At 40.2% G+C, this 21,602-nt stretch overlaps 2 protein-coding genes across 2 annotated transcripts; one reads left to right on the top strand and one right to left on the bottom strand.

Annotated features, from left to right (window-relative positions):
• Nucleotides 1-195: 195 nt before the first annotated feature.
• Nucleotides 196-3,163, bottom strand: LOC103442845 (receptor-like protein kinase FERONIA). Its single transcript, XM_070817358.1, has one exon. The coding sequence runs from the start codon at nt 3,008-3,010 to the stop codon at nt 482-484; it is 2,529 nt and encodes an 842-aa protein (XP_070673459.1). The 5' UTR covers nt 3,011-3,163; the 3' UTR covers nt 196-481.
• A 15,352-nt stretch (nt 3,164-18,515) lies between these two features.
• On the top strand, nt 18,516-21,602 carry LOC103421519 (ninja-family protein AFP3-like). Its single transcript, XM_029097826.2, has 2 exons — nt 18,516-19,694; nt 20,910-21,602. The coding sequence occupies exons 1-2, from the start codon at nt 19,028-19,030 to the stop codon at nt 21,314-21,316; spliced, it is 1,074 nt and encodes a 357-aa protein (XP_028953659.2). The 5' UTR covers nt 18,516-19,027; the 3' UTR covers nt 21,317-21,602.

Genomic DNA, 21,602 nt, shown 5'->3' with positions numbered 1-21,602 from the left:
TCAATCTGTACAACCTACTGGAGAACCCATATAGCCGATTCTTAGTCTACTTTAGTGCTCTTAATTTGGCTATCAATGGGAGGGTCACTGTACATGTCATCCCTTAGTTCAAATATGTGGAAAGTTTTTTTTTTTAAATTAAAAAAAAATGATCATTATTAAGGGAAGATGGAGGATTTGAAAATATTACAACAATTAAGGGGAGGAAGAGTTTTAAATTCGGAACGCATAGGTAGAAACCCAACACTACATCCAGTAAGATATTGGATCACATGCAATATATTCGCTTGAGCAGTAGCGCAGCCATAAGTGCAGTTTGTTGGTAGAAAGTGCTATTAGCTGTTCCAGAAGCAGAACAACACAATGTGAGGCACTGCAAGTAATTCAGCATTCGTTTCGGTACAAACACAATTGATAAGAAATGGTTACTGGCTTGCTAACACAACATATAATTCTAGCCAGATTACTCTAATGTTGCTCATCATCTCCCATTCGAATTGTTGATTTCTGAGAAGATCTTCCTGGATATGCACTGAACGGATTCATTCGTAGCGCAACCTGGCACACTAGCCAAGGCATACTCGTCGTTCCTTTCACCGCACTTCTGGTGTAGTTGCAATGCAAACTCAAGCCCTCTCACAACATCATTCATTGTCGGCCGCTCGATCCCATTATCATTGATGCAACTCATAGCAATTTCCACAAACTTGTTCAAACACTCGGTTTCAATCTTACCCTTCATGTTCGGATCAATAATTTGATCAAGTTCCCTGTCGCGATGGCAGCTCTTGGCCCATTCAGCCAAGTTCATTTGCCTTGTCTCCACTGCATGCACCACGGCTGGTCTTGAGCACAGTACTTCACACAACACTACACCGAATGAGTACACATCGGACTTCACCGTTAGTTGTTGACGTCGGTAGTATTCCGGGTCTAGGTAACCGAAACTGCCTTTCACGGCCGTGCTAATGTGGGTCTTGGACATGGTGGTCGTGCCCATTTTCGACAATCCAAAATCCGAAACCTTGGCCACCCATTTCTCATCCAATAAAATGTTTGTGCTCTTCACGTCACGGTGGATGATAGTGCCCTGCGCATCGCTGTGAAGGTAGCGCAACCCTCGTGCGGCGCCAATGCAAATTTGGAGCCGTTGTCCCCAGGAGAGAGGTGGGTTGTCGTTGTGGTAGAGATGATCAGCGAGTGTCCCACGAGACATGTAATCGTACACCAAAATCATCTCATTTTTATCGGTACAGTACCCAATGAGAGACACCAAATGGCGGTGTCTGAGTTGCGAGAGCAGTTCGATTTCCGTCTTGAACTCACAGGCTCCCTGCTTTGACTCGGGTTTCAGCCGTTTGATCGCAACGGGAGTGGCCCCGCCGTCGATATGCCCTTTGTACACGTGACCAAAGCCTCCAACACCAACAATGAAACCCTGGCTGAAGTTTTGGGTGGCGGCTTTTATCTCCGACAGTGAAAAGCAACGACACAAATGTGGTGGTAAAGATGACGACCCATCCGAGCCAGTGCCCTTGACTTTCTGCCACCGCCTAAAAACCAAGAACCCAAGAACAGAGAGTCCAAGTATGCCGGAAGCTACACCAATGACCGTGGCAAGCAAAGGAGTTCTTGACCTGGTGCTTGGTTTTGATGTCCCGTTTGTTGGGGCTATAGGAGGTGGGTCGGGGCTTTGTCTGGCGAGATTCTGATTTGTACTGAGTTTGAACATTTCGAGTCCGTTCAAGATTGCGTCGTTGTATTTAGTCAACCAATCCTGCTTGCTTGCTTCCAGTGCAAGAAAGAGATTGACTTTCTTTGGGATTGCAGGGTTCCCCGACATGAACACAACGTAGTCTCTGTACACTGGTTTTCCATTTCCACCGCTCCACAAGATTATATCTGCCATTTGCTCAACGGATTGATTGGAGATGTAGATATGAAATAGCCTGTCTTGGGGCATCGTAACATAAGCATCAAACTCACAAAAATGAAGCCTAACCAAGTAAGCAAACATTGAATCCACAGGGAATTCCCAGGTGAGATTGTAGCTCTTGTTTATGGTCTTGTTCATGCCCATTGAGCGGCCGGTTTGGTAAACTTCTTTCGGAGCAGAGTACTCTGGTATTCCAGAAAAGTCAAGCTGAACGCTACTGTTATGTGGTAAAACACTAAACTTCCTACTTAAATCGTCTAAGTAGTTGTAATCGTCTCCCAAACCATCCCAATTGCGGTACATACCAGTGTCCTGATCGGAATAGATCCGCCTTTCGTCACCGATATTGATTCGGTACACCATCTCCAGAGCAGTGTTGTTCTCGATGCGAATCGTGTTTTTGCTGCCTACATAAGCAACCCCAACTGGGCTCTGGGGTGAAGTGTAGTAAAGATATGGGGGCATGGAGATAATTTCAATCCCATTGATAAACGCGTAGGCATCTGGGCTTGCTTTGCTTGGAGTGAATGTGATACTCAAATTCTGTCCTGACTCGGTGTGGAGGCAGAACTCTCTGTATATAGTATCCGAGGCAGAAGCATCAGCCGTGGCTGAAGCGTTGAAGTCGTGGAGAAGGGTAAAGCCACCGGCTTTGACTGAGAAGAGGGCTTGGGATCGGTTGAAGTTGGGGGCGTATGATGCTGGGTAGAAATACAAGCGGATGAACTTTGGGCCGGAAGAGAGTGGAAATGTGTAGGTAAATTCAAAGCGGGAAAGCCTTGCTGTGCTGTAAGGCACTTGGCCGGAAGAAGAGGGAGAAGGTGCTTCTTTGAATATGGATTTGTTACCAGCTGCTCCGAATGGAAAAAAAGATGTGTCAATATCTCCATCCCAATATCGGGAGTCTTGGCTGAATTTGGTACCGGAAGAGCCACATTGAAGGGTGATTTGTTCAGACGGACGGTAGATTGGCGGCGAGTCCACGGCCATGCACATGGTTATCATGTGGAAAAAAAGGGGAAGGAGAAGAGGAGTGAGAGTTTTATTAGGGTGTTTGCTGATAGGGTTGTTCATGATTGTAAGAAAAACATAGAAAGGGTGAGGTGTTGCCTGTTTAACTCATTTTCTCACTGGAATTTGGAGTCTCTTGATGAGGCCGTTTACACTGCTATTAGCATTGTATGTCTGTGAATGATCACTTTAAATATCTTGCTTAGCTACAAGTCTACACAATGTCTTTGTGCGGTGAAGAATGAGTCACTCGATGTGTATCTTCTTGGCGTAGTACGTGGTTCTTGTCAATTCAATTAGAGGATGTGGTTGGAGAAATAATACCACCTTTCTGGAGAGACAGTAAAATCTCTTATTATTTGCTTGTGTGTTTATTGTCACATCATCATAAAATTCTTCAGATCAGCGTTGGCCTTTGATGTAGAAAAGAACGACTTTTGTGCTAACCAAAGTTATTAGCATCAGCTTTATGAGCAGCTTCTACTCTGTAAGTAAAATCGGAGCTAGAATGATGTGTTGTGGTGTATGGCACTTGGCGGACGGAGGACGACAACATTGAAGGTGGTGCTTTGGATATGGATGTGATACCAACTGCTTGGTGTGCTTCTAAAGGAGAAATTGTTTTAGTATCTCCATTCCAATTTCGTTTATCATAGTGATCGAATATGCTGCCGGAATAGCCACATGGTGATATCTTTCACCGGAATGTAGATCGTTGGCGAATCTCCTAAAAAAAGTTGATGTTCTACCATAAAACCAATTGGCAATATGGAGAATAGCGCAACTTATTTACAAGTCCATACATGGTGGACATACAATAGGGGTGACAATGGTGTGCAAAAACAAACAAGGAAAGGTAAACAATAAGAGTCAGCCAGGGTTTGTTCAAAGTCTTTGCATAGAAAAGACTTGAGCTGAAGCATCACTTGGGCAATTTCCATTCCTTTTCCTCTATCACATTGGATGGATGTATCTTCCTGTCATGATGTGTTTACTTTTACTAAGACTTGTGTTCTTGACCATGGGATAACAAACCCGACTTAAATATTTTGTTTGATTCCCAATGAACGACACAAGTAGCTTTGGCCGGGAGTAGTGAGGTTAAATATTCTGCAAGCACAATCGGAGTGAGAAATCTGTGATGTGTGGAGCATTGAACTTTGCGGATAGAAGACGATGCCGAAGGTGCTTCTTTGAAAATGGATGTGATACTTGCTGCTTGATGAGAATAGGAGGGGAGAGAATCTTGCTCCTAACCGAGTACCTCAACCCCAGGAGCACAAGAATAGGAGTGATGGTCTATCAAAATCAACCACATGTAGAGATTCAATCTCTTCCATTAATATAGCATCCACCCGAAAACGACCTTTAAGTTTTTAGCATGTTGATGTCGAACCTCTACTACATGCTGAATTAAGCATGATCTTTAAATCTGCACTTAAGATATTTGTGCTTCACTCATTCTTTCTGCACACTTGAAAATTAAGCATCCTTAATGTACTGATCAAGATATTTAACTTAATTTGGAGGGGATAATATTCCTTCACGACTAATTCATTTTTATCTTCAATTTTTGACAAAATTTGAAAGATTGTTTGCTTGAAGCTCCCTAGCCTAATTACTTCAAAATTCTGCATGCGTTTTTGGTGAATTACATAGATGCTTACCCTTGTAGAAATTGAAATTGCTAATATTCTTTAAAACGTTCTTATTATCAATATTAGACGATATGGACGTAGTGTCAACTTATTCAATTAATAACGACAATTAAATGGCATCTGAACGGTTTTGTCAATGCTCATCATACACAAATTCATGTATTTTTGTTTCCTTCCAGATCTTTGAGTGCATATTCACTGTTATCCGCAATGTTGTTACAAAGTCTGAAAGTCCAGATGAAGCATTTTGTTTACAGTTTGTTCAATCTGTACAACCTACTGGAGAACCCATATAGCCGGTTCTTAGTCTACTGGAGTGCTCTTAATTTGGCTATCAATGGGAGGGTTGTTTGGGTTAAAACTTGAACTTTGGGCTCAAAAGGGAGTCAGCCCAGCAAGAGGACTAGGAGGAAAGGGGCCCGAAGCCCAGCCAAAGCCCAGAAGGAAGAAAAGGGCTTTTTTCCGACTGCAGATCATTTGCACTACTTGTTCACCTACCTAGAGATCAAGTGGTGTAGACCAGCCAGCTAATCAGCCCAAAAGCACTTTACAGTGGCAGTACAAGTAAAAAGTTGATGAGTCATTGCCCTTCAAGCTGCATTCGGGCAAGATTAAAGCTACAGGAGGCCAAGCCAAACTGCCTATAAAAGAAGAAAGAGAAATCAGAGATGAGGACACTCAAACAAACAAACAAATACAAACACAAACTCTGCTCAAGCCAGATTTGCTTTCAACGAAGCTGTAGTCAGCCCAAACCTTCATCCCTTTCGGGATCAACCCTCACCCAAAGCCTTTGTAAAAGTTTTGCTACCTTGCATAAATCTTGTTGTAGTATCGATTTCCTTATGTAAACTCACCTCCCCAGCCCTCTTTCTAAAGCTCTCAAGCCCCTCCATAAATCACATGATAGGAAGTTGCAAGACGACCAGTCTTGCCTGACAAGGTGAAACCTTGCCCGACCCTCTTTGTTTTTTGGTCTTTTCATTCATAAGTCTAGTAATATATTGTATACTTCCATTTGTATCCAAGTTAGTTCCAGCAAGTTGATGATTAAAAGACTCCTCAGTCCTTGATTCCGATTAGAATATGTAGTCACAACTTAAATCAGATCTAAGTTCTAAACCCTTGGGCATGTAAGATTGATCATTCAAAAGTCCTTGGTCTCAAGGCATAAAAAAGAACCTTATGTGGACTTAACCCATCCACGACAGTCTTTGATAACAAGAAGTCCGAAGTTACTTGGGGCGCAAGTAATCGACCGATTTCCTAAGTTTTATTTCTGTTATATTATGATTATCGTAGAACATTTGAGTATAGAAGTAATTATGATGGGAAGCCTCAAGGCTTATACCTAAGGCCCTACAAAGGCACCTATTTGGATGCATTTGGCTCTTCGGGCTCGGGTAATTAGAAGTATAATAGTCATAACACTTCTGCAACCAATGAAATAGACATTATATGTTCGAGTACTGAGTTAGTTATTGATGGGAAGCCTCAAGGCCTACACCTAAGGCCCCACAAAGGCACCTTTCATAACTAAAACAACCTCTCGGGTATATATACAATTAAAACTCAACATCTGTTTTACATCTGCCATGCTAAAGATGGCAGTGGCACGCCTGAATACCTAAAAGTTAATCTTGATTGTGAGCCTCAAGGCCTATACCTAAGGCCCTACAAAGGCACCTTTCAAAGTTAACCCTATCCTTCTCTTTCAGCCTTGCCCAACAAGCCTTACCCGACAAGATTTGCCCGACAAGCCCGCCAGTAAGCAGAAGCCCGACAGAAACCATCAACTGGCGCCAACCTCTCGGAGAGCTGTGTGCTTGTCGGCTAGGAAACATCCCCGACGGAAATTCTAGCCACGAACATAGTTTTGGCACGCCCGGTGGGATTTCTGTTTCAATCTCGTGTGTCAAAAAGAGGACAAAATACGAATCGTTTCAAGATTTGTTAAAAATGACAGATCAACTAGGAAATCCTTCTTCTCCATCAGGACAGGTGGTCCTGGAAAGCCCAACTTCATCTGGAAGAATTGAAGGAAAATGAACTAATGAAGAATTGCATGCTACTATGATACAAGTGTTGTGGTGTATGGCACTTGGCGGACGGAGGACGACAACATTGAAGGTGGTGCTTTGGATATGGATGTGATACCAACTGCTTGGTGTGCTTCTAATGGAGAAAATGTTTAAGTAAGCATCTCCATTCCAATTTCATTTATCATAGTGATCGAATATGCTGCCGGAATAGCCACATTTTATGGTGATATCTTTCACCGGAATGTAGATCGTTGGCGAATCTCCTAAAAAAAGTTAATGTTCTACCATAAAACCAATTGGCAATATGGAAAATAGCACAACTTATTTACAAGTCCATACATGGTGGACGTACAATAGGGGTGACAATGGTGTGCAAACGCAAACAAGGAAAGGTAAACAGGAAGAGTCAGCCAGGGTTTGTTCAAAGTCTTTGCATAGAAAAGACTTGCGCTGAAGCATCACTTGGGCAATTTCCATTCCTTTTCCTCTATCACATTGGATGGATGTATCTTCCTGTCATGATGTGTTTACTTTTACTAAGACTTGTGTTCTTGACTATGGGATAACAGACCCGACTTAAATATTTTGTTTGATTCCCAATGAACGACACAAGTAGCTTTGGCCGGGAGTAGTGAGGTTAAATATTCTGCAAGTAAAATCGGAGTGAGAAATCTGTGATGTGTGGAGCATGAAACTTTGCGGATAGAAGACGATGCCGAGGGTGCTTCTTTGAATATGGATGTGATACTTGCTGCTTGATGAGAATAAGAGGGGAGAGAATCCTACTCCCTAACCGAGTACCTCAACCCCAGGAGTACAAGAATAGGAGTGATGGTCTATCAACCACATGTAGAGATTCAATCTCTTCCATTATATAGCATCCACCCGAAAACGACCCTTAAGTTTTTAGCATGTCGTTGATGTCGAACCTCTACTACACAATGAATTAAGCATGATCTTTAAATCTGCACTCTAGATATTTGTGCTCCACTCATTCTTTCTGCACACTTGAAAATTAAGCATCCTTAATGTATTGATCGAGATATTTAACTTAATTTGGAGGGGATAATATTCCTTCACGACTAATTCATTTTTATCTTCAATTTTAACAAAATTTGAAAGATTGTTTGCTTGAAGCTCCCTAGCCTAAGTACTTCAAAATTCTGCATGCGTTTTTGGTCAATTACATAGATGCTTACCCTTGTAGAAATTGAAATTGCTAATATTCTTTAAAACGTTCTTATTATCAATACTAGACGATATGGACTTAGTGTCAACTTATTCAATTAATAACGACAATTAAATGGCATCTGAACGGTTTTGTCAATGCTCATCATACACAAATTCATGTATTTTTTAGTGCATATTCACTGTTATCCGCAATGTTACAAAGTCTGAAAGTCCAGATGAAGCATTTTGTTTACAGTTTGTTCAATCTGTACAACCTACTGGAGAACCCATATAGCCGGTTCTTAGTCTACTTGAGTGCTCTTAATTTGGCTATCAATCGGAGGGTCACTGAACATGTCATCCCTTCATTCAAAAATGTGGAAAGTTTTTTGAAAGAGTGGAATATTGGGATCTCTGATCAGAAGCAGTTATTTCTGACCGTCGCTAATGTACTGAAAGAACACAAAAAGTATGCTTTGTAATCTTTTTTCTACATGTACATGTCTCTCCTCGATTTGTTTTAAGAACAATTAATTACATTTTCTGTTGTATTTTTAGTCTGGCAAAGGAGTCTTTCAAATTCCTGGCCAAGTACTTGGCGACTTTTTGATGGCCCCAGACATGTTTCAGGTATTTTTGTAGGATCTTGTGGAATTTCAAAGACATGTTTCTCTTTGGTGACTGTTCATCCTTATTTACTCCGGTTAGGTAAACTTCCTACTTAAATCGTCTAAGTAGCTGTACTCGTCTCCAGAACCATCCCAATTGCGGTGCATACCAGTATCCTGATAGGAATAGATCCGGCTTTCGTCACCGATATTGATTCGGTACACCATCTCCTGAGCAGTGTTGTTCTCGATGCGAATCGTCTTTGCGCTGCCTACATAAGCAACCCCATCCGGGCTCTGGGGTGAAGTGTAGAAAAGATATGGGGGCATGGAGAGAATTTCAATCCCATTGATAAACGCGTAGGCATCTGGGCTTGCTTTGCCTGGACTGAACGTGATATTCAAATTCTGTCCTGACTCAGTGTGGAAGCAGAACTCTCTGTATATAGTATCCGAGGCAGAAGCATCAGCCGTGGCTGAAGCGTTGAAGTCGTGGAGAAGGGTAAAGCCACCGGCTTTGACTGAGAAGACGGCTTGGGATCGGTCGAAGTTGGGGGCGTATGAAGCTGGGAAGAAATACAAGCGGATGAACTTTGGGCTGGAAGAGAGTGGAAATGTGTAGGCATTCAAGGCGGGATTTGTTACCGAAAGAGCCACATTGAAGGGTGATTTGTTCAAACGGAACGTAGATTGGCGTGAGGCCCCGGCCATGTGGACAGTTATCATGTGGACAAAAAGGGGAAGGAGAAGAGTGAGAGTTTTATTAGGGTGTTTGCTGATGGGGTTCTTCGTGATTGTAAGAAAAACATAGAAAGCGTGAGGTGTTGCCTGTTTAACTCATTTTCTCACTGGAATTTGGAGTCTCTTGATGAGGCCGTTTACACTGCCTACTCGCATTGTATGTCCATCAACGATTACTTTAATATCTTGCTTAGTCGTTGAATTGAATACTTTAAAATAAAAACGACGTGATTGAATTGAAAAGTGAAGAAAATAAAAAAATAAAAAAAAGAGAGAGTGAGTGTTTTTATCTTTTCAAAAGAATTAATAAGAAATAGTGAAAAGAGAAATGATAAGAAAACTTTCTTAAATTGAGACTCTTTATGAGTTTTCTATCTTCTATGCATTTGTTGCACCGGACTATCTCGAACTGGACTAATTTCAGGGACTAAGCTGGATTGACTTGGCTTGGACTAAGCAGTACTCAAATTGTTAAGCGTTTGGTGTAGTACCGGACTAGATAGGACTAAATTTTTATTTTTTATATTTAATATGAAAACTTCCACTTTCTTGTTTAAAAAACATTTTTTTAAAGATATAAAAGATGCTTTATTGAAAGGCCAAATCAGATAAATGACCTATGCTAAAAAAACTCAAATTTAAACCCTTGTGGTGCACTCCATTATCAAATTTAGTCCAAAAGTGATTTTTCTGTTAACTATCTGTTAATACATGGGTAAAATTGTACTTTGACATGTGCACTCTTCCTCGTCTCTTTACTCTCTCTTTAATTTAAATTTTCACAAAACTAGTTTTGAGAAAGCGATCATTGCGATCGGCATGAAGCTTCAAAACTGGCCTCTCGTTGCTTTCTACGAACAGCAAGAAAGCCGTCACTGAGATCTCCAAGTTCGCTTCGGGCTCTCTGCAGCTTCAGAACAAACTTGTAGAAAAAGGTGAAGCCATCTCCAACCGAAAGGTCCAAATGGCCAAAGAGCCAAAAAACGTCTGAAAACCGTCTCCAACCAAGGGCTAAGCCAGAAGGCTCGTGGGCCCTACGAAATTTGAAAGGGCCAAAAGGCTGGCTCAATACAGCCAGCCCCGGGTTGGCCAGAAATGTAAGCATTCCTGTCGAGTATAACCGATAGGAATATGTATATCCGACATGAATGCTAGACCAAATTTTCAAATGTAACAGCTAGCTGATGTCAGCTAGCCGTTATTTTTTATTTTATTTTATAGTTTTTTTTTTTTACAAAATTTTTTTCCTATAACTTCTATTTTTAAATTCTATTTTTTTCTATAACTTCTATTTTACAAAATTTGTTTCATATTTTTTTTCCTATAACTTCTATTTTACAAAATTTGTTTCATATTTTTTTTAAATTCTATTTTTTTTTCTATAACTTCCTAAGTCATTATACAACATTAAATTAAATTAAGTAACATGAAACAACATTAAATTTAAATAATAAATTATGTTTGACTCTATGGTCCTTTGACCCTTGGTTGAAGACAGTTTTTTGTGACATGGCTAAAACGAGCCCTATACTCATTTGGCCCTCGGTTGGAGATGGAGGCAAATATGGTGATGTACTGTTCATTAAAATATTAATATCTTGGAGGGCCAGAAGGCTAAAACGAGCCCTCTGGCCAGCCCTCGGTTGGAGATGACCTGAAGCTGTTGATGATGGCGGTGGTCACATGCCGGGAATAATGAATGAGGTTATTGGTTTCTTCACTGAGATTTCGGTGATGCCGAACTGCTCGACCGACTTTCCTACGACGTTTGACCAGGTAAAGTTGCTGAATTTCACTTCAAATTGAATGCAATGTTGGTTTTGCCTATTTTCTTTGTGCTTGTTGGTTTAATTTTATAATGAAGTTGTGGAGAATTGAAAGGAAATCACATTTCTGAGAGGAAACTTTGATTTGTTTCGAAGAAATCGAAATTTATTCGAAAGCTGTTATGATGATTTTCGTTCGGTTCGATTTTGTGTTCTACTTTTGTAATGGTAGATACCAGAGTTGGAATCGAAGACCTCTTAATCTGTTTGTGATTGCGATACAACAATTGACAAGATAATTTGAGACAAACTGACATGACATTTGTGCTGGCAAGTTTATGCTTATTGAATTTGAATCAGACATGGTGTTGTATAAATACAAATTACAAACCTTCTTCTTATCCATACTTCTCGGACATGGTGTTGTGAAAGTACAAATTACATACCTTGTTCTTATACATTGGACAGTATAAAGATGAGGAAGAAAAAGGTGCACACGTCAAAGTACAATTTTTCCCATGTATTAACAGATAGTTAACGGAAAAATCACTTTTGGACTAAATTTGCTAACGGAGTACACCACAGGGGTTTAAATCCAAGTTTTTTTAGCACATGGGCTATCTTCCGAATACCTTATGACCACAGGGATCATTTTTCCGATTTGGCCTTGTTGAAAATATCATTCATCTCACAAACAAAACAGGGAAAGGATTTTGCTTTATCACGCCCCGATCCCAACATACGTCGAGAATCGACACGTGACAAGGAAAATAACGTTCGTTGAATACGGTATAACTTACGAAATAAAATACTTTAACTGATAAACCAAAATAATATGAAGGTGACTAAGTTCTCCACAAAATATTTACAAATATGTACATCCCAAAAAGAAGCATAATCTTTGCTTTACTAAGAAAAAGATTGAGGTGCTCAAAAGAAAGTCCCAAAGATAAAGCACAAGATAGGATATAAGGGTAACCTAGCACTCCAAATCTCTGATAATTGTACCGCTATCCCACCTACGAACCTCTCGAAGCTACTCAGACTTGTTACCTGTAAGATCAGTGCCTACACCATCAAAATGGTGCACCGGGCAAACAACAACCCGGATAAGCTACGAAGCTTGTGTGAGCGATAAATAATACAAGTATATGATACTAATAATAAAACCAACCATCATTCACAATTATAAACCTTGAATATAAATCATTTATAAGAAATCGCTACCAAACCTTGCAACCTCCGAAAGGCTCACACATACATCAACGAGATTTCTAAATAAAAACTCAGAGTTCTCAAAGCCACATTCACAGATATATTCAAAACTAGATTTAGAGAGACGTTATTCGGTCGAAGCCTACACAATAACCAAATAGGAAGTGGCCCCCCAAAACGGATCAACCAAGCAAAGCCACCCCTAAGAAAGTAACCAAGTAGGTAGTGACCCCCCAATGCAGATTAACCAAACAGAGTCACCCTTAAGAAAATAACCAAATAGGTAGTGACCCCCCAATGCGGATTAACCAAGCAGAGTCACTCCTAAGAAAATAATCAAATAGGTAGTGACCCCCCAATGTGGATTAACTAAGCAGAGTCACTCCTATAACTATTGGAAAGTGATCACCCAATGCAGATTAACCAAGCATGACCACCTTTAAATGTGTATGGCCATACCTAGGCTATAAGGATCGCCCAATGCGGATTAACCAAGCGCGATCCACAAATAGTATAGTCCCTTAACGCAGATAAACCAAGCAGGACCATCCAGGACCATTGCTACGTGGTGCAGACTTAGTGTCACCTAACCCCATAACACTAGGGTAATGGTCCTTCACAATCCATCATTTTTATCATCCATCACATATATATCCCAAAACACAATCCATCATTTTTATCAACCATCACATATATATCTCAAAACACAATCCATCACAGTTCAAATATCCTAGTCACCTAATGTTTCATAAGTAGATCGACGACAACTTAAAAGCAACAATTATTTAGCATCAGAACTATTTTAAGAATCCATAGTGTAAATACACAGTTTATTAGCACATAAGATTTCAAAGCAATAACCATAACACATAGATTAGAATCACTCACCTGAGATCCACACTAACGCACTCAAACACGAAAGTCAAGGCATCACGTTCTATCACCGCCTAACAAGGTACAAATCGCATTTAGATTTCCTTCGATAATCCACATACTTAAAACTCTTATATATTTCCCACAACAACATTTAATGAGGAATCAAACTGTCATTCTAAGGTAGGGTCCATGATCTTACGTCACTTATTCCATAATATCCAATCACTAGATTTTAACTTGTAAGTCCCTAAGGTCCTTAAACATTATCCACCATAGCATACTAAAAGTGGTGTCAATTCAATGGTAAGACCATCAATCACTAGAATAATCAAGTGGCGGAGCTTATCAATAAAATACTCAACCAACAATATTTTTATAAATCGAATGTTACACACCGGAAAATTTGACTTTCTCAAAAAATTCTCAAATTTTACAGAAATAAAGATTTCAACAAGTAGAGTAAACTTTATACCTGTGACCGAGTCCAATTTGGCCAAGAAGGCCCTCAAATTGGCTCACACTCAACGAAACCCTAAGGTGGGTGTCCTTCAATTCGGCTTCCTTGGTGTTCCAACGCCCCAACCACCAATTGGGTCTTGTTCCTGGGTCCAGGGGAAGTTGATTAAGGGTGATGGTTAATGGTGATACTCTCTGGAATGACAATTCGTCGTCGAGAACCCTTCGGGTTCTCCTATGGAGTTCTACCTGAATTTGGCCTTAAAACCCTTGATTTTTGTTTTTGGTGGAGATAGAAGATGGAAGGTTGTGGAAGATGTGGCAGGTGTGGGATGGTTGAAGATTACCCGAAAATATGGTGGAAGATGGTTGTTTGGACCGGCTGAAGATATGGTGTTGTGGTGCACAGTAGCCGAATGGAAGAAAAGAAAATCCCCCTTCTTCTTTTCTTCTCTTCCTTTTTCCTTTCTAATTTTTTTTTCCCAATTCCCTTATAATAGCCGGCCCTTTAATCCCAAAAGTGTTTGGCCTTTTACCCCCAAGTGGAATTTAAAATAATTCCCATAATCTATAGTTTCACAACTTTAAACGTCAGCAACTATACCGTTATAATTCGAACTTGCAAACGGCTTTCGCCTATGTGTTCGTGGGTTCGAGATCTATTTAAAAACACTAGTTGCAACTTCGAAATGTCAACGAAAAATAAAGATTTCTTATGAAACTTCCAACTCGATAAATAATCAATTACTAACTTAAAATTAACGGAATTAAAATTAACTAATAAAGATAACGTAAGCGTGAAATACGAATTTAAAATATGAGATACATAATAAATGGTGAAATTCCAGGGATGGGATTTCACATGCTTTTACATGAAAATCTACATATTTTTTTCACCATCATCAGCTATCAATACATATACAAGTTGCAACTACTTGTGCTTAAACTTGAGTTCATTCACATATTCTTCAATGCCCTTCAACTACTTATGTAGATCTTGAGTACTTCGATTGCAATTGCACATGCTACGGGGTGTCCAGAATATGTAATCCCATGAGAAAAAGAACCAAGCTTGCTACTTTGAGAGGATATGACATCTGAAACTTCTAGGCTCACAAGAACGCTGATTGGCATATATTCAGAAGAAGAGCATTTACCACAGATACAAGGTCTAGTTAAATGTTGTATTTGTCACACCTATACATGTAGCCAAGCCTTCCAAATGCACAGATTGCATCATCATAAATAGAATGCAACAATTGTCTATGGTCCCGTAGTGTGCAATACAAATGGAGCTGGAAGATCAAACTTTTGTGGGCAGTCAGTGTGCAATACAAGGGGAACCATAAAGAGATGCTCATGCAGACTTGCAAATACAAATGCTAACTAGAACACATGAGCAATGAACGATAATTTGATAGATAATATTTTGAGTGTTATTTATTAACACTAAAGTTAAACTAATGCCACCAAGGACAACTTAATTTATGTCGGTATTAAAATTTAAATCAATTCGAAGATTCTAAAATACTAAAACAGCAATTGGCTAATTCAAATGTGGAACCAATTACCTATTTGAGGAGAGTTTCACCGTCATTGACAATCTTGGAGGTCCATACTTATTTTGCAGCACCACATTCCTTCCTTTTGAACCCAATGTAACTCCAACCAGATCTGCCACCATGTCCACCCCTACCTGCACCCATCACCGCCACCAATTCAACCATTAAATTAACCTACTTCACATCTACCTACATCATTCAAATTTAAATCAATTCTAAGATTCTAAATTACATATAGAGCATCACTCTAAGAATCATACACAAGCAATTGTACATCTCACAGATTTATCCAAATTAACAAAATTTAACCCAAATTGACATAAATTCATCAAACCCCATTAACACAAACCTAATTAATAGGTTGTTGGGGTTGGAGAATGGGTCGGTGAGGGGGGCCTTTGGCGGCGAACGCAGTGTTTATTTGCCCACTCGAGTAAGCCTTTGGTGGCGAACGTAGAGTACGTGGCTGGAAACCCACAAGGGAGCAGAAGACGAGAGGGCGAAGGTGCGACGAGGAAGAAGAAGACAAAAGGGCAAAGGGGCGAAGGTGCGAAAGAGAAGGGAGAGAACGAGACTAGCAGTTTGCTCGCTCTTGAGGGTTCTCGCTAAGACCCCTAGCGAAAGTTTTAGTCGACGCGAGTCTCGGTTAATACCATTAAACGTAGTCCTTGTTGCTAACAAACATGGACTTGGACTAACTATTAGTTCAGTCTAGTAAGGCTTAATTAAGGTAAACAAACACACTTCTAGTGTAACGCTAATTTCGTACCAACTAAATAAAACGAGACGATAAAGAATTCCGTTTTTGAGAAAATTTTCTCCATCATTTCTCGAGGGAGAAAACAATATATCTATTGGAAAATTAGTTATTAGTTTATTTTTGTTTATGGTTTTCTTGTGGGACAAGGATGTTAGAATTTTCTATATCCTTTAAGGATTAGGATTGTGCTTTAGTTTTCTATATCCTTTAAGGATTAGGGTTTGCTTTAGTTTTCACTATATATAATACTGCTTGTATTAGTTAGTTTTAACAAGTCAGTCACAATTTAGTCTCTTAGGGTTTTGTAGCCATTTCGGCATTCTCGTTTGTTTAATAATATTTCTATTATTTTGTTAGTCTTGTTCGTTGCGCACTCTAATATTCAACTTGGTATCAGAGCCAGGTTTGATCCTTCGAGATTTAATCTGCTTCGGGTTGGTATCTGTTTGCTTGTTTCCGTTGTCATTTGTGTTCAGATTGTTAGTTGGTATTGATTGTTTGCAAGAAGAAAAAAATTGTTCGTTCGTTTTTTGTTTTTTGTCCCATGACTCTACTTCTGCACCTTTGAACGCCGCAACTTGCAAGAGTATCCGCAAGTTTGTATTGCTGCAAAGAAAAAAAGTGGAAAAAGTAGAATGGAACGAAAAAAAAAGGAAAAAAAGGGGAGTAAAAAAAAAAGGAAGAAACAAGAGAAAATTGGTTGCTTATTTAAGGCCCATGCGGGCAAAGAGAAAAAAAAAAGTTTGGTTGGATTTTTTGTTTGTTTGTTCGGAAGTTGACATCGGCATCGGTATCGGCATCGGCATCGGCATCGGTATCGGCATCGGCATCGGTATTGGCATTGGCATTGACATTGGCATTGGCATTGGCATTGACACTAGCACTGAAATTTGGAGTCTTGCATCTGCATCTACTTGTTGGCAAACTCATGACGTGTACCACCATGAGTTTGACAGGGAGTGTTGGAAAATTAGTTATTAGTTTATTTTTTTTTATGGTTTTCTTGTGGGACTAGGATGTTAGAATTTTCTATATCCTTTAAGGATTATGATTGTGCTTTAGTTTTCTATATCCTTTAAGGATTAGGGTTTGTTTTAGTTTTCACTATATATAATAGTGCTTATATTAGTTAGTTTTAACAAGTCAGTCACAATGTAGTCTCTTAGGGTTTTGTAGCCCTTTCGACATTCTGGTTTGTTTAATAATATTTCTATTATTTTGTTAGTTTCGTTCGTTGCACACTCTGATATTCAATTATATCAACATCAGATATTTTCTATTTTATAATTCCTTGTGTAATAATTAGTCTGACATGACGCGTGCGTAGGACACGCGTAGTGGACAAGTACTCTTTGGACACCTTGTCTGCACCTTCAACTTGGCTTCGCTGTCTCCATCCATTTCTCTCCGGACACGATGCACTCTGACTGCATGTTAACATGTGGCATTTCACTGATTGCATAACATCCCCTACTGGATAAAAATGAGTGCAAGTTGGCCCTCTTGGCCCTCTTGGAGGGGTCCACACCTGACCAGGTCACAGGCCCTTTTGCGTGTCACTCTCACCTCCTCACCTCCTCCATGGATTCTTCCGTCTTACTCCACCTTATTATTACATTTTTTTTATTAATTAGTTAAATGTAATGCTAGATGAATTAAATTTTTAAAATTAAATTATGTGGTTATATATGATTAGATTATTAATTAAGTGTTAATTAAAATATCTATTTCACATTGATGACATATTATTTATAAATTTAATTTAAAATTTTGGCTCTAGCATAATTTATTACTTAATTAAGAAGTCAAAGTTTAGAATTTCTTTCATTTGGTTGATACTTTCAGAAAACATCCCAAAAATAAAAGAAAGATAGGAAAATGGCCTGTGAACTCTAAACTACACTTTATATCAAAGAAACTCTTTAAGTTTTATGCTAAAATCGAAAGATATTGTCGATATTTTAGACACATTTATTAAATATTGAAGAAACTCTTATATTTCATACAAAACCAATGTTTGACAATTCCTACAATTTTATTCTAAATCTCCATATTCTATAAAAAAAAACAACAAATATTGATCTGATATCAATATTCGATAAATATGTCAATATTTTTACGAATTTACGTATTGATATTTCTACTGATACTAATATTTTAAACGGGAATTCAAGCGAATTAATACTAATCCAACAAATTATCAAAGAAATACGTTTTGTTGAACTTTAACTAGCATAAAGCGAATAGCAATGATGACCACACTCGCGGCGACAATATTCCTTCAAGGAAACGAAACGGCCCCGACCCGACTCCCCAGGCATCATCCACGTGTCCCTCCCGCAGAGCGTACGTTTTCCCAGCTCTGGAGTCCAGCTCGTTTATTCATAGATATTAAGGCATCGGATAGAGGGAATTGCGGCTCTCTACAACGCCGGGATATTTCCGCGCTACGTGGCGCCCACCTACGCCACATCGTCTCCGACACGACACGTGTCCCTTCGCACCCTAATCTAGTAAAACCCAACTAGTAGGCGTCGCATGTTCGGTGCGTCACTCAGATCTGCGTTTCTGCAAGCCACGTGGTTGTCGGCGCTCTTCATGTCCGCCACGTGTCTGCAGTCGGCGATTCTCAGGGGCTTTTTCGGTATTCCCTATTTCTTTATCTTCCGTTAAAAAGAGATTTATTTTTACTTTTTAATTTTTTCTGTGTTCAGTCAATTTGTTTTCAATCAACTTGAGGAACTGCTTCTGGCGGGGTCGTTGATTGCGTGCCGATCTTCTTCTGCTTCATGGTCTTCGTCCTCTGGTGCAACTGAGATGAAATTTCTCGCCGTTTCCATGGAAAATTCGCGCCGAGAAAGTGCGGGAAAATGTGGGAGTTTTGTTGCAGTGTTCGGTGGAAACATGGCTGCAATCATCGTTCGATGTAAACCATATGATAAATTAAATTAAAATTTACCCAATTTCTCAGATTTTGAATTTTTCTGCTGAATTTCTACTTCCCGGTTCTGAAAAGTGCAAAAATTTCATCCGGGTAGCTCTGAATTTGACCAATTCGATTTGGGTTTCCGGCGGTTCTACAATTCCTCAGATTTTCAAAATTTTCTGGTGAAATTATACTTCTGGGTTTTGAAATCGTGAAAAAAAATTGATCTGGGTAGCTTTGATTGAATTCGATTAATTTGATTTGGGTTCCGGCGAGTTTCTGCAATTTTTATTTTTTTCAATGGCGCAAACAGAGGAAGGCGGGAACAGAGCAACCCAGCAGGTGTTCCCAATGCAAGTGAGTACTTTTCCGGGCGATTTGTACGGGAAAATGGTTGCCAGGAACGATTTTCCGGGGAATTTCGGGGAGCCAACCGGCGAGGATTCCGAGGAGATTGAGCTGAGCCTCGGGCTGTCTCTGAACGGTCGGTTCGGGGTGGACCCCGCCAGAGCCAAAACGGTGGCGCTGAAACGCTCGTCGTCAATATCTGATTTCGGTTTCACCCCGGCAAGAGAAGAAGAAACGAAGTGTCGTGTGTCCGCGCCGTCGCGGGCGGTGCCTCTGATGAGGACTTGTTCGCTTCCAACGGAGACAGAGGACGAGTGGAGGAAGCGGAAGGAGCTGCAGAGCTTGAGGAGAATGGAGGCGAAGAGGAAGAGGTCGGAGAAGCAGCTGAGGAACTTGAAGGTACCGAGAGATCGGAGCCGAGAGAACGGCGGCGTGGAGGAGAAGACGGGGGAGGTGGCGAATGGGGTTCATAGGAGGGAGCAGTTTGTGAAGGTTGTAGATGAGTTTAGAGCTATGGGGATACCCAATTGTCCTGTTCCGCCGCCACCGGCGGCATCTCAAGGAAGTGGCTCAACTGGGGTTTCTGAATCTGAGAACCAAGTTGCTGCCACGTCTCAAGGTATTCTCATTTCAAAACTTCTTTTTCCGAGTTGAGCGATATTCTATTCTAAACTAATTTGTACTGCTCTAGGTAACTTAGCTACGCCCAAGTCTGCATCGTTTCAATTTAATTACAATTGGTTTCAATTCTTGTACGTGTTTTTCATTGTAATTAGTTTGCTATGTGATCTGTGTGAAATTTTGTATCATCCAAAAGTCGGGAAATTGGACTCTTTTTACCGTTGTTTGGTGTATGTTATAAATTTTGTGAGTGATTGTGTAGGTTCTTGAATTCTTAGGAGGATTACGGTTTTATGTTTTTCGAGTTTTTGAAAAAATGGCTTTAGGTCTCCCCTTCCCTTCCCAATTAGGTACTAAATGTCTATCCAATTTGTGTAATGGTATGTCTATCCAATTAGGTACTTCGGAATTGCCTTCCTTAACAAACCGATTGATGGTGCTGCTAGCCATGTTCTTGGTCCGATTAGGGGTTTATGTGTAGTTTGGTCCAATATAATTTTCATATCAAAGTGTTCTATTCAGTAGCTGGTCTAACTTCAAAACTACGAAGCCTAAGTTTTATACGAAACCTAGTTATGAAAATCGTCTCGAGTGAAATTCTAGATTAGGAGTGTCCCATGATTGACTTTGTTTAGGTGCCTTTTACATTCGACAGGGGCAGCTACGGTGGTCCCTTAGATCCCCTCCATGTTGCTTTACTTTCCCCAACGCCAAATATCCTTATCCACTTTACTTTCACATGATTGATTTTGAAGTGCATAATGAAGGAAAGGGATCCTCTTTGGATCCCTTCCTCCTAATCCACCAATTCCGGGGATCCTGGCCATTGAAATTTGATCCAACGGCTACAAACAAGGACTAAGCCGTTGGATCAAATTTCAATGGCCTGGTTCCTGAACTTGGTGGATTAAGAGGAAGGGATCTAGAGAGGATCCCTTTCCCAGACTGAAGGCCTTTAGTAAGAACTTTGTCTCTTAAAGTGTCCACGAGAAATGATATGCCATTGATTTTGTGATATGAAGAAGAAGAACATTGTAGACAAATGATCTTGTATTTATATCATATCAATATGATAGATTCGGTTGATGTTTGTCTACCAATTTCCTCTTCTTGCCGATACCTAGGATCACTTGAAAATCTATTTTTAGACTGGTTTGTCACAGCTCTTGTTCCCTTTTTTTTTCACATTTTACATCTCAATATGCATATGCAGGAGTGCACACCCAAGCAAGAAGCCATGTCGATTCTCAATCTTCGCCAAAGACAGAGGATGAACTGTTAGCCACCCCAAGAATGATAACCGCTCAAAGATCGGGCCAGTTCAATGGCGTCCAAACGGAAATCAACTGTAATAAACCCCCAGTTCCAGAAAATGGTGCCAACGAAATCATGAGGAATGTGTTGGAGAACATGCCGTGTGTGTCTACGACAGGAGATGGCCCTGACGGGAAAAGAATAGAAGGGTTTCTTTACAGATACAAGAAGGGTGAGGAAGTGAGGATACTGTGCGTTTGCCATGGCAGCTTTCTCTCGCCAGCGGAGTTTGTGAAGCATGCCGGCGGTGGTGACGTGGCGCACCCGTTGAAGCATATAGTGGTGAACCCTAGTCCGTTTTTGTAGTTGCTAGTGCCCTTGTGGCCATGTCAAAACCTAGACGTGAGCACGAGGGAGAAAGTAGGGAAAGATTCATCAATGTTGCTTTTACTCTTTGTTTGGTTTGTTTAAATTCGGTCTTTCAATGGATTTGTGGGCACTTGTATTGAACTCGGTACATGAAGCTTCTTGTTGGAAGGCTCTAACCTTAGAACAAAGGGCTCCCAAGAGGCATTTTACCCCGCCAACACTATGGTCTAACTGTATATATTTTTATTTACAAGTGGAACGTTTTAAGTTCGATTTTTATAGA

Source organism: Malus domestica, chromosome 17 (genome assembly GCF_042453785.1).
Source record: "Malus domestica chromosome 17, GDT2T_hap1".
Classification (NCBI taxonomy): Eukaryota; Viridiplantae; Streptophyta; class Magnoliopsida; order Rosales; family Rosaceae; genus Malus; species Malus domestica.
Note: the sequence above shows the minus strand (reverse complement) of the source record. Positions and strands in the feature narration are given on the sequence as shown.